This window comes from Biomphalaria glabrata, chromosome 6 (genome assembly GCF_947242115.1).
Source record: "Biomphalaria glabrata chromosome 6, xgBioGlab47.1, whole genome shotgun sequence".
In the NCBI taxonomy this organism is placed as follows: Eukaryota; Metazoa; Mollusca; class Gastropoda; family Planorbidae; genus Biomphalaria; species Biomphalaria glabrata.
In genome coordinates this window covers 31800042-31817334 of record NC_074716.1, presented here as the reverse complement: position 1 = coordinate 31817334, position 17293 = coordinate 31800042, and the positions used below count along the sequence as shown (strand labels likewise).

The window sequence follows — 17293 nt, the reverse complement described above, 5'->3', positions numbered from 1 at the left end:
TCTTGTGCGGTAGCAGGCTTATTCAGTTTATGACTGTTTAATCGTCCACGGGCTCTTAAGTAATTGTATTTAAAAAAAAAAGCGTTTAAAAAATTCTGTTCATTTTCTAAAACATTTTATTTCTTGGGGGAGTCTATTCTCTAACAGGTGCTTGAATGCAGTGGTGCATATTGTTTCTGAACTTGTCCGCAGAGCTCCTTGTCTTCAAGATAGTTATCTTTTTATTGCTTGTACACCTTCCATCCAATGCTCTTCTAGAACCAGCATGACTTTGAAGGTAGGGAGCACTTTTACAACCTTTGTCAAAACTTGGAGCCCACCAGGCAGAGGCAGTGCTCATGTATTCGACTGTTTGTTTTTTTCCCACTTTACTTAATCTGTGGGAGAGATACAGAATGGTATGGTCTAATCCTGTGCTTCTCAAACTGTGTTCTGCGGTACCCTTGTGCTGCGCAAGGCCTGAATGTGTCTTCCACGAACCACTGGAAAAATGTATTACTAGGCTAACACGTGAAATAATCTCTTTAAAAAAATAAGCACAGTGTTCCGCTAAATTCTCAGACTGTGCGAAGTGTTCCGCTAAATACTCAGACTGTGCGAAGTGTTCCGCTAAATACCCAGACTGTGCGAAGTGCTCCGTTAATGAAAAAGTTTGGGAAACACTGACCTAATCAAATAAAGTTCCGTTTGGTTCTAACAATGTCTGAGGCGAAAGATGTGAAGATCATTGTTTTTAATGCGCAATGTTAACAAGGGCGGAGCTAGACCAGCACAAAGAGGAAGAAAACTCTCAATCAGGCGTGCTAAAAAAAACACAGAGGAAATAAAAAAAGAGAGAGAGAGAGAGAGAGAAAGATGATATCGTAGGACTTTCTATAATATATTGTAAACATGTATATATTGCAAACATGTATATATTGTAAACATCTAAATCGACCACCTGCGGACAATGTTTATGCTTGCCCTGGATGTGGCAAAATATGCAGGTCACAGCTGGGGCTGCGCAGCCACGGGAAATACTGTATTCTTCATTAATCTTCGGACTCGAAGACAAGCCTTATTATTATAATATATTGTAAACATGTATATAAAGCATTTCTAACCAAAAAAAGGAAACAAATGTAAACAAAGCTGTAGTTGGGAACATTGAGTTTGTTGTAAAATGTTTGCACTGTGTTTTTCAATCGCATTAAAAATATCTATAAAAAATGGAACAGCTACTTATGGTCATCCGGCAGCGAACCCCCTTAAAGAAAAGTATGTATTACGTATGTATTGTAGGCCCTATGCATATATCTATCAACCATAAAAAAACAGAAAACAAATACAAGATGAAGACTGCACTTCGTGCTATTCCATTGGCCACGCCAAACGTGTCATGTGTAGTTTTGTCACGTGGTGCACGCGTCGAGTTTGTTAGAGAAATGGAAACAAGATAGTAAAGAGAGAGAGGGAGAGAAAGAAATAAAAGAGAAAGAAAGATATTGTATGACTTTCTCTAAGAGAGAGGGACAGAGAGACACAAAGAAAAAAGACGTAGGGGAGAAAGGGATTGAAAGAGAAAGAAAAAATATTTTTGTGGGCTTTTTATTTACTTTTTACACCCTGCTCCGCCCCTCCCCCTCCCCCCATTAAGAAATTTAATTGTATAATCTGTTATATCCAAATGGCAGACGGCCGGTTTGATAACGTTACCCCTCCCAACCGTCCTACTTTTTACCAGTGAATTCGATGACTGGTATCACTTATTACTCCCCCCCCCCCCACTTTCTTTTTCCACCCTACGCTTTAGTCCAGCCTACTGTTTCAGCTTTGTCTCGAAATAGTTCCAAATCTCTCTGAGGCTCATGAGCCTTATTTAATGTTGGATCCAGCTACTGGCTCTCATCACATAGTTTGGCGGAAACTCCCCCTTTCCCTTCCCACATGTTAACTCTCCTGTAAAAGTTGTGTACGTGTTTTATAGTTTGTGACGTTGAATTCCATCGGCCCGATTCTATCGACCTGCAACACACCTAAACATAGGACTGAGACTTGAAGTTAAAGGTTCACTTTTCTCACGTTTCCCCGTTACCGCCCAAACAAAAATTGCTTTTATTAACTATCGCTAAGTTTTGTTCGGTTTCTTAATTCATTATTTTAAGTATTTCACAGCTTTCGGTCGGGCGCCCTTTTTTGTTATCACTCTTTTGTCGTAACGCCCTCTCTCACCCAAGAATTCTCTTCTCTTTTCTTTTTTTTTTTTAAATTCCACCCTCAATACACAAAATAATCAAGTTACACCCAGAGACTTATATATATATATACTACTGTAGACTGGACATAGAGATTTTTTAACACTACCAAAAATGTGAAAATTATTTAGAAAGTTGTATCAAGGCGTTGTTTTGTAAAGTAGTTAAAAGAAGTGATGTTTTTTTTTTTTTTTAACATTAATCTATGCAACATATAATTTAATTTTTAGATCTAGTAATTGAACATAAAAAAATAAGAGTACTTTGGTCTCATAATTATTATTTTGCAATTTTTAGTTACAATCTAGAAAGATCTAGGTAATCAATCTATTTAAATGTGCATAAGATGATTTAAATCAACATGAATTATTTCGATCTAGGATTTTTGAAACATTATCTCAATGGAAACAAACAGGAAATGGTTTTGTTTCATATATTTGCGTGAATGTCCGAGAAATGATTTTGCATTATTTCTAAACTTTGAAAACTAAAGATCATTACATTTTCTAAGACAGAAAAGATTGATTAGGGCGACTCCCCTTAGAGCTTGAAAAAGAGTTTACGTACATAGAAAAAATAGATATATAGGTTTGTGAATCGATCAATCGCGGATAAGAATTTATTTCCGGTCTCCAGTCTGGTGTAATATATAAGTCTATGGCTATACCTAATTTCATTTTGTTTTATATATTCTTACACACAAAACACATATTCAGTCAATTTAGACTTTATATAACAAAACAAAAAAATTCTACAGTGTCTACAAAAGCAAGTATCACGCCAAGGAGAAATGTATACACTAAAAGAAAGTTTAAATAGTGCTTAAAACGGAAGAAAGTAAATCTTGTAATTTTTGAAATGTCGGCTTTAAAAACCAGACTAAGTCTAAATGGCGAATTAAAAAAAATCAATTTTTGGCACATTTAAAAGCTGCGGTTTCGATCGTGAAAGTTGCTTTGTTGTTGTTTTTTTTTGTGTCCACGACAACAGGGAGAATTAGTGATTGGTCAGTGCATGAATCAGGACCCTTAAGAATACTGATGAGAGAGAGAGAGAGAAACAAGGTTACAAATGACAGTTTGTGTGGAAACACAAACTCAAAATCGGCCCCCGAAGAGGTCCACCCAGGCAGGCTTCAATATTTTCAGAAAGAACATCCAAATGAAATTATATCAAAGACAAATGAGAGATAAGAAAGGAGAAAGAAGGTTAACAGATCTTGTGTAGTGCCCGCAGATCAAAGGATAGGTGTAAGTGAATGTAAAGTTAGATGTGAACCTGGCCTAACTAGTTCCCCTTTTAGACCTTGTGGTCTATAGGGCAGATGATGTAAAGTTCATCTGTTTTTGTGGCCTACGATTAGCGAGGTTGTCATGTAGCCAGCACAACGACCAACCGCCTATACTTTTCCCCAACTAATGTCAGGTACCCATTAGAGCTGAGTGGACTCAGAGGCGCCGAAAGATTCCAAAGTTGAAAATCCCAGTCTTCACCAGGATTCGAACCCGGGACCCCCGGTTCGGAAGCCAAGCGCTTTACTGCTCAGCCACCGCGCCTCCCCTGGCCTAACTGATGTCTTATAATTGATCTTATTGTTTTGAAAAGGCTCAATCTCTTATTCGAATCCTCAAAAAAAAATAAAAAAAAATTCCGCAATAAAAAAAAAATGTTGAGAAAAATAAAGCTTATAAGACCCTTATTCATTTTAAATTAGGTCTAACTTATAATGCATACTAATTAGCTTTTTCTCTTTAAAAAACTGCCTGCATAACTGATTTTAAAAATTAGATTTTTCGCTTTCAGAAAAAAAAAGTAACCGTTGCATCAGAACTTTGAATGGTCTAAAATATTGTGATGTCGGATTTTCAATATCTTTTCTAGTTTACGAGATCTAAACGGGACGGACGGACAGACGGTCAGACGGTCAGACGGACAGACAGACAGACATTTCGCACAAAACTAATAGCGTCTTTTCCTCTTTCGGGGGCCGCTAAAAAAGAGAGAGAAAGAGAGAGAGAGAGAGAGAGAGAGAGAGAGAGAGAGAGCGGGCTGAGAGGTTGAGGTCAGAAAGAGAGATTTTCGAATATATCATGTTTTCTTTTCCAAACGCATTAAAAAAAATATGTAGATTATATTTGTTTTTGTTTTAATATTATTACTTCTCATGACAGCTGATATTATAGATTGTAACATTATGGTACTGCCTCTTTCGTGTGTGTGTACTAGTGGGGTGGGTGTGAACAGCGTTGAAGTTCATGAAATGTATTCATTCTTCCATTAACTGTTTTGTTTTTTAAATTGAAAATCTTTTAGTGACTCGCACATTTCCAGGCACCCATTCAGTAACCATTAGGTATGCGTAGGTTGTTTTTTGTATATACTTTGATTGATTTCTACTGATAGATGAGTCTATAGAAGTAGTTTGAGAAGTTATCTCCCATTCCATCAGCTCTGACGGTGAAAGACATTAGAATGGAAGCGGGTGGGAATAACACGTCTAGCCAATGGACAGAATTAGGTAGTGTGTGGCCATTGTAGGTCTAAAAAGAAAAAAAAAGTTGGAAAGGGGGGAGGGGGGTAAAATGGCAAGGAAATTAAGGGAGGGGGCGGGGGAGTTGCTGAAGACAGCGAGAGGACATAGGGAGGGAAGAGAAGATAACTCAAGTGAACCATGAAAGACAAAAATTTGATACATTCTGAAACCAGGACTAAAAGATACGTTTCAAATTGTTTCTGTGTGTGTGGGTGTGAACGTGTGTGTGTGTGTGTGTGTTGGAGGTGCCTCTAACAAGCTGTGACCCGCTTACATTCTATTCATTTCTAAAAAGGGCCTCAAATTTCTGAAGTGTTGCTACTTGAAGGAGAAGCCCTGAAGATGAGAGAGGCCACGTTCCAGTTCTAGTGAGACTGTAAGACAAGAGGGGGAACTACACGACTAGCGTAGTGTGAAGTCATGGGATACATGGAGGGCATGTTCTATCTATCTATCTATCTATCTATCTATCTATCTATCTATCTATCTATCTATCTATCTATCTATCTATCTATCTATCTATCTATCTATCTATCTATCTATCTATCTATCTATCTATCTATCTATCTATCTCTATCGACATAAATAGTTCTATCAAATACACAACTAAAACAAGTTTAAATTTAATTTTGCTTTGGGGAACATCGCACCATTGTTTTGATGTGTTCAATCTTTCAATGGGCCTCATTCAGCGAAACGTACGGTCACGTGACAACCATCAACGATTGTGTATAGAATAGTATAGATTAGTACTGGAAAGATGGGGAAGCATTGCGTTGCATTTGACTGTAATAATTATGAACATAAAAAAGAATGTAGAGAAAAAAAAATAAGTTTTCATCGTTTTCCTGTGAACAATCCAAAGCTATGTAAAGAATGGGTTGTCAAACTGAAACGAAAAAACTTCACTGCAAGTGCACACTCTGTAATATGTTTAGAGCATTTTGAGGAGGACTGTTTTATTTACCAGCCTTTTTCAAGTAAGTAGATAGATCTATAATCTATAGAATCTAGATCTAATCTATATTTATATTCTAGATCTAGAAGTATTATACTAATATAATAGTAGTAATACGATGATATTTAAGTCTTTGACAAGCAGGCCTAGATCTACATGATAAGAATCTAGATCTAGATTGACTAGATCTATACAAGTCTAGAGAATCTAGATCTAGATTCTAGACAAAAATAGTTTTAAGTATTAATTAGATCTAGTAATCTAGATTATTCCAGATCTACTCAAATCTATACTGTATAATCTGAATCTGTAGACCTATTCTACTATTCTAGACTAGAGTCTAGAACTCTAGATCTATATTTTTTATATTCTAATTCTATTAAATTTACAATCAGAATTAGATCTAGATTTTTAAATCTGATTATTATTCAAAGTTTATAAATTAAATTTAAAGAGCAGGTAAATAATAAAACAACTAGTCTAGATAGAATATTTTATATTTCTAGATTAGACTAGTGTCATTAGTCACTCATTAGTGACTAGACTAGAAATTAGTAGAAGTAGATCTACTAGTAACTAGATCAGTGATTCCCAAAGTGGTCTATATAGACCCCCAGGGGTCTACGAAGAGCTCCAAGGGGTCTACGAAAGTAAAAAACTAAATTGGGGGTCCATGAGATGCCCACGGGGGTCTACGATAATAGATTTCATTTAAACACATTTAATGTTCACATTCCACTAATGTAATTATTGCATACACTAATATATGATTTGTACCTTTGTTAATCCTTTAAATATTTATCCTGCTAGTCAAATGAAAAATTGTTGTAATCAATTTCAATACTTATTTAAATAGCTTAATTGTGTCTACATGTAACTAATATTTAAATTCAACTGTTTAAAATTGGGATTCATTCCTTCCTTGTCGAACAAGCCTAAGTGACTTTTTTATGACGATATGAACCAGGTTCGCTGGAAGATCATCTGAGACAATGCTACCCTGACAAAATAAAGATTTAAAAAACTTTTTAACAAGTTCAAAATAGACCCGCAAAATCATAGTTCGACAGCATATAGAGAAGATGATGGTTTTTGAGGGTCTTTCAAGATTTCTTTTCTTATAGCAAAATACGGAAAACAGCAAAGGTCAAACACTGATTTTACCAGCTAATTTGCACAAACCTACATCTGTTATTATTAAAAGAATTTCTTTAAGTTCAAGGTCGCTTCGGTGGCATGAGTTATAAAATTAAAAGCTTATGTAAATCTTTGCCTGTAGTCCCTTCTGGGCATAGGTTACCAACCAGCTTCCTTCAGGTATCTCGGTTCTGGGCGAATCTCTCCAACTGTCGCCACGTCTGGCCCATCTGCTTCCAGATCGCGGAGACCTGGAGGACCACCATCACCACCATGAAAAAAATCCAGCTATTCATCAATACCTGCCTGATGAAAATTCTTATGATCCGCTGGCCGGACAAGATCTCGAATGAGGAACTGTGGCAAAGAACAAGGCAGCAGCCCACTGAAGTAGATATCCTTCAGAGACGCTGGAGATGGATAGTTCACACCCTTCGCAAGCCTGCATCCAACATAACAAGGCAAGCCCTAACCTGGAACCCCCAAGGAAAGAGAAAGAGGGGACGGCCCAGGAATACATGGCGCTAATGGTCCCTGTTTCTTTATATTTCATTGACCCACGAGACCTTTCCCATGTTTGGGTATAGTAGCAAGGCAGCAGAGGTTTGAATTCAATTTCCCTTCTGCTTGGTGGATAGCAAGCCAAGTCTAAGGAGCCATTCCTGCTCGAAGTTTACTGGTTTAGGCTCCAGTTACTCGCCTTTGACCGATCTCCTGTTAATGAAAACAGTTCAGCAGATTCAACATTTCAGCCACACGTGAAAGATCAAGAAATACACGAGAAACTGCTCTATGCGAAACCTTCTACAATGATACTTAAGGCATATTAATTAATTAATATTTAATGTTGGAAAGACTACTTCATAGAACGACAAATTCGTATATTAAACATAATATCCTAAGTTGTGTAGTTTAAAATTACTCTTTCACTCCTCAACTCACTACAGTTAGAAATTTGTTAAAAAAAATGTTAATGAATTTGCAAAAATGTGCAAGTTGAGCAAGTTGAGCAGGGGGTCTACCGAAAACCAGAAAACATGGCAAGGGGTCTACGAGACAAAAAAGTTTGGGAACCACTGAACTAGATGGATCTAGTCAATCTATAGAATAAGATATAGATATAGACTATAGAATTCTATTAGCGTTGATTCGACTTTAAATAATACAAAACAGCCTATTATTATTACTATTAATATTTGCTAAATTCTGATTTAGTTACAATCTAGTAGTAGTATATTAAATATCAACTTAGATTCCTACAAGTAAGGAAAAAAATAGTGGATCTAATGTTAATATTTGATAAGTAGGCCTCCCTATTCATATATGAATTAGTAGGTTTAGTTTATATGGCTTATTTTCAGATGGTATACAGATCTTTAGGTCTAGTAACTTTCATGTAGATTATTTTTTGAAAAAAAAATTGTTTTAAAACTAATATACATTATATTATTATATATTCCATTTAGATCGCAGACTTCTAAAGCCTGGTGCTGTGCCGACCAAGTTTTCTTTTTCCAAAAGTACACCAAGCCGAAAAAAGACTAAATATGAATTTAGGTCAATGTTTTGAAATATCTAAGTAATTATGTTTTACAATTTTTTATCTTAATTGTAAATATTTTTATGATGATCATGTTTGACTGTACACTTAAATATAATTTGTTTCCTTTTAGACAACCTCTTTTACCCCAGGACACTACCATTGAGGAGAAGACTAGAGATGTCACTGTGCAAACTGATAAAGACTTTATTACAGATCTTCTAAAGAGGGTAAATACTTTGGAAGCAGGCAATGCCTTCTGGAAGAAGTTGCTCAGTTGAAATATTGGCTGTGGGAATCCCATGATGCTCTATTACATATCATTGATGAGATTCACTATGTTATTTGCTTTCTGGTTAACTTCCTAGACCCTTTCATAAATATAGCTTAATCAAATCTTCTTCTAGCCAGTTTTATTGCTGCAGTGTCCAAGAATTGAAAATATTGTTACTTTGCCTTATAAATATAATGTTTACACATGACTTGATTTTGCATTTTTTATGACTTATGAATTTTAGCAACATTTAAATTTAAAATTGGTGTGTATATAATTTATTAATATTTATTAATATAAACTTTTTTATTATGTACTTCTACAGATCAGTGCCCAAAAATATTAAATATTACTTCCTTATTTATATAGTTTTCCCCTTACAATGTTGTTACTTTGGTTTATTATGACTTATCAATTTTTCTCTGGCAACTTGAAATAATTGGTGTGCATATTTTATTAATATAAGCTTGTTTATTTCATGTTTAAAATTTGTATATATGTATATATTTTTAGTAATAATATCAGCTTCCTTGTGTACAATATACTTTTCACATCATTCAATAAAATAATACACTTATAAAGAAACAAAGACTTTATTTTGACATGACAGTGTATTGTATCTATTTAAATGAACTACAAAATGAATCGCAAACATCACAAAGCTAAAAAAATATAGATGGTAATGGTATAGTTCTGTCATAGAAGATAATGTCAGAGGTTAATCTTTTAGGATCGGCTTGCAGAACTGAAAATATAGGAGTGTTCTGAGGTAAGGCAGCCAAAGCAGACATTGAAACACTGGTATCAAAATTTTGTAGACCAGTCTTATCACAGCTAAAACTATCCTTCGTTTTCTGAGGCAAAATTGCTTTAGGTGCAGGTTGATGCCATGTCTGAATTTTGTCTGTTGGTGCTGCATACATTTCTTTTCTGCTATAGTCTTCTAGAGCAGACAGAAGACCAAAAAAATGTTTACAACAGGCAGGCTTGCAACCCCCTGCACACTGACACTCTCCTTCAATTACCTGAAAGAATAAATATTTTTTTAAATTAATAATTACATATATTAATGCATTAAATGTTCTAAAATTAATAGGTGTGCATAGACTAATTTTATAAACCCCCCACGCACAGGTTGTAGATTATGCCCCCTTCGCATACCTCTTGCACTGCCTCTGAATATATGACTTCTAATTTAAATTAAATCTATAATGTAGATAAAATGTAGTAGACATCTAGATTTATCAGTTTAGAATTATATTGAATCCTTCAAAGTTCATGACTTAAATTGTGTTAATTACATTATAAATCTTGTCACTCTATTCTAGGTGATAAGTAAATGCTATATATATCTTGAATTCTAGAACTAGCCTTATTCCAGAAATAATCTCTAGAATCACTCTAGACAAGTGTTTCTCAAAAAGTGTTCCACAGAACCTTACGCCTGAATAAGTGTTCCATGAACTACTTAAATAATTAATTAATAGGCTACCATTTGAATAAATCTCTTTAAAAAAATTAAAAAAAAAAGTTTTCCGCTAAATACTCATAGTGTGCGAAGTGTTCCGTTGTGAAGGAAAAGGTTTGGGAAACACTGCTCTAGACAGTCTAGAATAGGACTATAAGCAGTGGCGTAGCTACCAATGTGCGGGTGGTGCGGGCCGCACAGGGCACCAAGTGGAGAGGGGTACCAAAATTCCCCCAATGTGTATTAATTTCCTATTTCCCTGAGCGTTTCAGTAAAAACGATAAATTGTATGGACACGAACAAACACAAACTACAGTATTTTAAACATGAACTAACGATTAGTCATGTCGCTATTTTGTTTCATCACCTTGACTATTTCTTTAATACAATGTAAGCTATAGAACAGTTTGAATCTAATTTAAAAGATTTATTTCGGACACACGGTACATGTTGTTACTAGATACAAATATCACTACAGCTATTAGCGGGGGATCCTAAAGTTGATTGCCGTGTGTGAGAATAATGATGAACGATTCCAATAGTGTTGCCTGTGTCAGCTCAACTTGACACTAAGTGTCAATGTCAACAGATCATCTAGTAGTTAACACTGCCCACATCTCATCAAGTGTTTACTGGTCTTATCTTATCTTATATAGTACAGACGTTACTTCAAAAAAGAAGATGATTACGTCCTACGCGTCATGCATTTAGTCATGCATATTAACCAATGACTTAAATTCTGACAGGTCTGTAATATAAAGAAGAAGAAGAAGATAGGCCAACCTTTTTTTACTCCATTGTTTAGTCCGCTGGTTTAATCTAGATATAGAGTTTACAAATATATTACTAAACTCTAGCTCTAGACAATTGTCTTAGTTTATTGATTTCTTTAAGATTCTTTATAGTTTAATTTTGGAAATAATTCTATTGTAATGTCAATATTTTTAAATAAGCTAACCAAAGGCTTGTTGTGTTCGGCAAATGTCAAACGGGGAGAAAGTTCTTAGAAAGTGGATGTGTTATTCGCCAAAAAAAGAATCCTTATTTTGCTGCCCCTGCATACTCGTCTCAACAAGATCAAGTACCAAATATTCAATTAAATCCAAAGATCGATTTAATGATTGGTGGAGGTTATCCCCGAAAATAGAAAAATATGAGACCAACAACGCTCACTTCAGTCATCGCTTGCTTGGGAGTAGGGAACAGTATTGACAACAAGGCCCAAGATTTGATTATACAAGAGACAAAAACCTGGAGAGAATCTTGGACATCATTGGTTTTCTCTCAAAGCAAAATCTGGCACTTGGTGGGCATCGCGAGCGACCTGAAGGACAAAATCAAGGCAATTACTTGGAGTTAGTAAAATTACCATCAAAGTACGATCCACTCTTGAGGGAGCATGTGCTTCGAACTAAGCTTTGTTCCAGACCGAATACATACATGTCTCCACAAATACAAAATGAATGTATTACAACAGTGGGGGATCACGTTAAAAAAACAAATCATACAGCACGTAAAACAAAGCCAAATATTTCTCTATTATTTTTGACAGTACACCTGACAACTCAAAGCGTGTTCTCAGATCTGAGAATCAGTACAGAACCTCAAAAATGTATTGGCCATAAGAAAAAGATGCCTGGTGAGACAAGTGACGACTCTGTACTTACACACAAAGAAGAGCTACGAAGGGAAATTTATTCTACCTTGGACAGGATTGTTCAAGAAATAATTTACCGATTCGAGCAACTTCATGATGTAGCAAATAGATATGAATTTTTGTCGCCTTCCCAGCTATTAAATCCTCAGGTCGAAATCAATCTCGATAGTATTCCTAGCGACATTGATAAAAGCAAATTTCTGCTGGAGCGAAAGAGGCTTCAACGGTTTGTCACAGTTTCATCAGAAGCCTCCGAACTTCCAAAACCTGTTGAGCTCTTGAAATTTATAAAAAAATATCAGCTAGATGATTCAGTCCCAAATATCGTCATCATGAATCGCATATTTTTTACTATTGCGGTAAGCCTCGCTACATGCGAGAGAAGTTTTTCCAAACTTAAACTGATCAAGAATTACTTGCAATCAACGATGACAAATTTACGACTCACTAATTTAGCCATTTTGTCCATTGAACAAGAGCTGGTGGAAAAAATTGATTTCGATAACATTATTGATACTTTTGCTAGCAAGAAAGTGCGTAAAATTCACTTGTAGTATGTTTAAGTAAAAGTGATTTTTTGAATTAACAATATATGATTAATGAGTACATATTATTTTGAACAAAAAAGTAAGGTTTTGCAATGTTATTATTTTGTTAGCTTTTTTTTTTCGGGGGGGGGGGCATCAAGATGAGGTACCGCACCAGGCATCATATACTCTAGCTACGCCACTGACTATAAGTATAGATCTATATATAAAATATATATATATCTAGCTAGATCTAGTAATCTAGTAAAGAAGGTCTTAACTACAATAAAGAATTAGGCCTATAATTCTATATCTCAAAGTAATCTAGATCCTTATCTTATCTTATATAATAGATCTAAAAGTCTAGTAGTGTAGAAGTTCTAGATCTAGTCATAATAGTGCCTAGTCATCTAGTAGGCCTAACTAATAAGTTAAATAAGTCAATAAGTACTAGACTAGATCTAGTCTTTAAGTAAGTAGATTGACTAATCTAGATCATAGATCTATACTGTATAGTAAGATAGTCATAGATTCTATGGTAATTTAAAAAGAGCTTACCTTTCCATTGTAGCTAATCACTCCAGTAACATTGTAGGCAGAACGTTTCTTCATCTCGGCATTGACTCGAGTCTGAACGTAGTCAGTCGTAGTGACAGTCACAATGTGTTTCTTTATCATTATCAGACTTAAAAACTTAAATCTAGACTCTAATATCTGTCACAAAATGTTCTTTGAACAATGTTTGTCCTTTGATAATGACGTGTCTGTAATCATTGTCACATGCATGTGCTGCATTTATAACATCGCAATATCCTAACAAGTTAACACAAGTAAAATTTACAAGCAAGAGTGGTTTTCTAACAATTAAGCTGATGGTTGTCACGTGACTTGAGGGGTGTTTGTTTACGAGTGGTGAATGAGGTCCATTAAGTTCCAGTGTTTCGTCTTGACAATACTCACCCGGGCATGCTACCCCCCCCCCCCCCCCCTGCCTTAGGTTTGGTGCTCGGGTGGAAACGATCGAAGGAGGAAACGATTGGACCACACGCGTAGCGAAACAAGACTCTCGTGGTAGCACCTAAGGGGAGATCATCCTCAGTCCAGTGTACAAAGTTGTAAAAGAGCTCTCACAATATTGCCAACAATCCAGGTGCCATTTCTCAAGGGGCCGTTTCATTAGTGGCGTGTTCCGTATGGTCAGCCTGATATAGAAAAGGAAAATGGCAGTGGTACCCGGTGTACACGGCCCTCTAGTCCGCGAGTCCGGAGTGACCCTATCGCTGGAAATGATAGCGTCAACATAGACACTCTTGAGACCCTCTGCCAGACAGAGCACACTGTTCAATCATGCCGGTGAGAGGGAGCTCTTGTTCGCTTTTTGCTGGCCTAGAGTTTGAAGAGCCTATGGCTAAACTCTACCTGACAATTTCAAATTGACGATACTCAAACAGTCTGGAGTGTATATACTTCTCAATAACTTGAGCTATAGACATTTAACTGTTATTATTATTATTTCAAACATGAACCTATACTCATTCTCTTAATCGGGTCAAAAAGTAAAGGTAGCCATTTGGAAGAGAAGATGTACAGTCACTAAAACTGACGTATGGCAGGTACCCATTTAAGTCGGATGGACTCAGCGGCGCCCTAAAAAAAAAGTTCGAAATACCAGTCTTCACCGAGATTTGAACGCGAAATCCACCATTCTCTGTTGTTGACTGTCGTTGACTTATAGCACCAAACTGCTGGTAGACAAGTAGATCCCTGTAGGCGTATTGTATTTTGACATATACAATTTGAAATAACTTGAATAACTTCTTTTGTGAATAAAACTAAATATAACTTTTATTACAATAAAGACAAATACAACTTGAGATGAAATGAAATAAACTGATATTTAAACAAATCTAACTCACTATAAAAACACGTCTTTACACTCTGGCATCATAGAGTCGTCTCTTCTTTTACATTTGCATTACTCAAGACCCTATTGTAATTTCATCATCCTCACTGCATAGTCTTGGGGGAGCTACCACCTTCTACCAAGCGCGTCCCCAGGTGGCGGATAGGGGAAAGACCCTTAGATATAAGGGTTAGCAAATAAACAGCCGCGGACCAACTGGTTTGCAGTCATGGAGGATGAGGTGAAGTATTCCAGTGGTTAGAATATTTACTAAAAACATCTCAGAAATCCAGGGAAATGATTGCAAAAAGCGAGTATAGGGCGCTCTAACTCTAAACCCGGGTAGATGAAACTCGTTAGCTAGGGATAGCAGTTCATCTAGGAAGAAAACTCCGAAAATAAACACCTGCTGCCTTTGCAGATGATCTTGGATGATCAAAGGCTATGGGAGCACACTCAGAAAGAAAAGCAGGCTGAAGTCGGAGTCAATGGGCCTCCTGGCGCATAACACATTGACACGCAACCTCATCTATGTTGAAGTTCAGTAACGATTCTAATAGATGTGGCGTCCTGCCTGTGGAATCCCGCCGCGCAGGTAGGGGGCCGGGCTCTCCGCCTCGAAGGAGCCCACACAAGCGAGCTGGTGGTTCTTCTATCTGTGGAGCCAGGAGCAGTGACAAGAAAGTAAATACTACTGGCCAACACTCTAAGACCAAAAGTCTAAAATCTTACAATGGAACGCAGAGGGCATCCAAAAGAAAAAAGAAGCTCTAAAAATATTTCTGCATGAGAAAGAAATTGATGTAGCTTGCATCCAAGAAACTCATTTGAACAGTAATCTTCGTTTCTCCATTAGAGGCTACACCTGCATCAGACAAGATAGAGAAATCAGACCCAAAGGAGGAATCCTCACCCTCATTAAAAATGACATCCCTACCACAGACATAACTATGCCCAATTCATCAGAATCTGAAATAATGGGAACTAAGCTAATTCTCCCAGATGGAAATATTAATCTATTTAACTGCTACTTCCCACCAGACAAGGAAATAGAGATTTACCACATACAAATACCTGACCAAGAAGACTGTCTAATCTTAGGAGATATGAATAGTCACTCTCATAGCTGGGGATACCCAGACCTTAATGCCAGGGGAGAAGAAATTGAAGAATGGCAAGCAGAGAACAGACTTATCTTGCTTAATCAACCTGGGGATAAAGAGAGCCTGGCTAACATCAACCACTCCAGATCTAGCCTTTGCAACTGACAACTTATCCAAAAAGTGCACCAGAGAAGTTGCAGACCAGCTAGCCACCAGTGACCACAGACCCATATTGATCAGTTTGGATACCTCCTTCAAAATATCAGAAAACTCCACCATCTCTAGATGGAACTACAAAAAAGCCAACTGGCACCTATTCTCAAAGCTCACCAACATATACACAACTTCAATAAACTGCAAATCAATCCTAGAGGAGCAAGAAAAGATTATATCCCAAACTGGTCTGATCACCTTCAACAACTCCACAATGCCACTATTGAAGCCAGAAACACAGTAGAAAATAACCCTTGTATAGAAAATAACATAAATCTAAAAGCAGCTAACGCAGTTTTCAGGAAAAATTACCTTTCCGCCATGAGAAAAAGTTGGCATGAAAAAACAGAACAGCTAAACGTAGATAGAGACAGCCACAAACTCTGGCGTATAGCCAAATGTCTCAACCAGGAAGAAAACAGAACAACTCCTATAGTAATAGAAAAGGACAACAAACCACTGAAAGGCCAAGAAGCAGCAAATGAATTCATTAAGTTTTTCCAAAGCGTAGGACAAATAAAAATCAATGAAAGTAGAAATAAAGATGTAAACTCAGAAATCCAAGATAGAATTAAAGAAAACAATCCAGCTTACTCCTTGGGAATGACCACTAATCTTAAAATGAAGGAACTTGATGAATCCCTAAAAGTCCTCAAACCAAAAACAAGCCCCGGGCTCAGACAAAATATCTAATGACATGCTTCTTCACTTGGGTCCTCAAGCCAAAAGAAAACTGCTACAATTATTCAATGCTAGCTGGAAATCTGGCAGAATTCCAAACATCTGGAAAAAAGCCATTATGATCCCTATACTAAAGCACGGCAAACCAAGAAACAAACTGGATAGCTACCGTCCCATCAGCCTCACTAGCTGTACTTGCAAACTGATGGAAAGAGTGATAAATAGAAGGCTGACATGGATCCTTGAGTCAAATAACCTACTCACTGAAGCCCAGGCTGGCTTTAGAAAAGGCAGATCAACAGAAGATCAAATCGCCTTCATCACACAAGAAATAGAAGATGGCTTTCAAGAAAAGAAACCAACAACAATTGTGTGGGTTGACTTAGAAAAAGCATTTGACAAAGTCTGGGAACAAGGTCTCTTGCTCAAACTAATACAGCATCACATATCCCACAGAATGTATAACTGGATAAAGGAATATCTAACTAATAGAAAAGCCTTAGTTTGCATGCAAGGACAAAGAAGCCACACAGTGGATATAAAAAATGGCGTCCCCCAAGTTGGAGTCCTATCCCCAACACTTTTCCTAATATTCATAAACGATCTAAATCAAAACCTACCAAGAAAAGTTAAAAGCAGCTTGTATGCAGATGACCTTGCCTTAATTAGCACAGAAGAATATGTAGGAACATCGAAATTTCGATTATAGGATGCTCTCGATATACTCAATAATTGGTCCAAAGACTGGGGCATGTCCATCAACACAAAAAGACCATATATACCATATTCTCACTGTCAACTAAACAACAAACAATAAAATTAACATTCGATAAGGAAGCTTTAGAAAAAAATGACAGCCCTACATACCTTGGAGTCACCTATGACCCGAGACTAACCTGGAAAAGCCAAATAGATAAAACACAGAGTAAAGGCATCCAGAAACTATCCCTCTTAAAAAAATTAGCTGGCACAGATTGGGGAGCAAATCACAACATCCTGAAAAAGACCTTTACCAGTTACGTAAGACCTGTATTAGAATATGGTGCCACAGCATGGGGCTCAGCA

The 17293-nt window shown here is 36.7% G+C and overlaps 2 protein-coding genes across 2 annotated transcripts; one reads left to right on the top strand and one right to left on the bottom strand.

The window, feature by feature from the left end:
• The first annotated feature begins 4972 nt into the window (after positions 1 to 4972).
• Positions 4973 to 9271, top strand: LOC129927025 (THAP domain-containing protein 1-like). The gene is made up of 3 exons (XM_056034235.1): positions 4973 to 5747; positions 8329 to 8419; positions 8536 to 9271. Exons 1-3 carry the CDS (start codon positions 5528 to 5530, stop codon positions 8681 to 8683), a joined length of 459 nt encoding a protein of 152 aa, XP_055890210.1. The 5' UTR covers positions 4973 to 5527; the 3' UTR covers positions 8684 to 9271.
• Positions 9266 to 13187, bottom strand: LOC129927024 (uncharacterized). Its single transcript, XM_056034234.1, has 2 exons — positions 12887 to 13187; positions 9266 to 9701 (listed from the first exon to the last, which is right to left on the bottom strand). The coding sequence occupies exons 1-2, from the start codon at positions 13004 to 13006 to the stop codon at positions 9339 to 9341; spliced, it is 483 nt and encodes a 160-aa protein (XP_055890209.1). The 5' UTR covers positions 13007 to 13187; the 3' UTR covers positions 9266 to 9338.
• Between the last annotated feature and the right edge of the window lie 4106 nt (positions 13188 to 17293).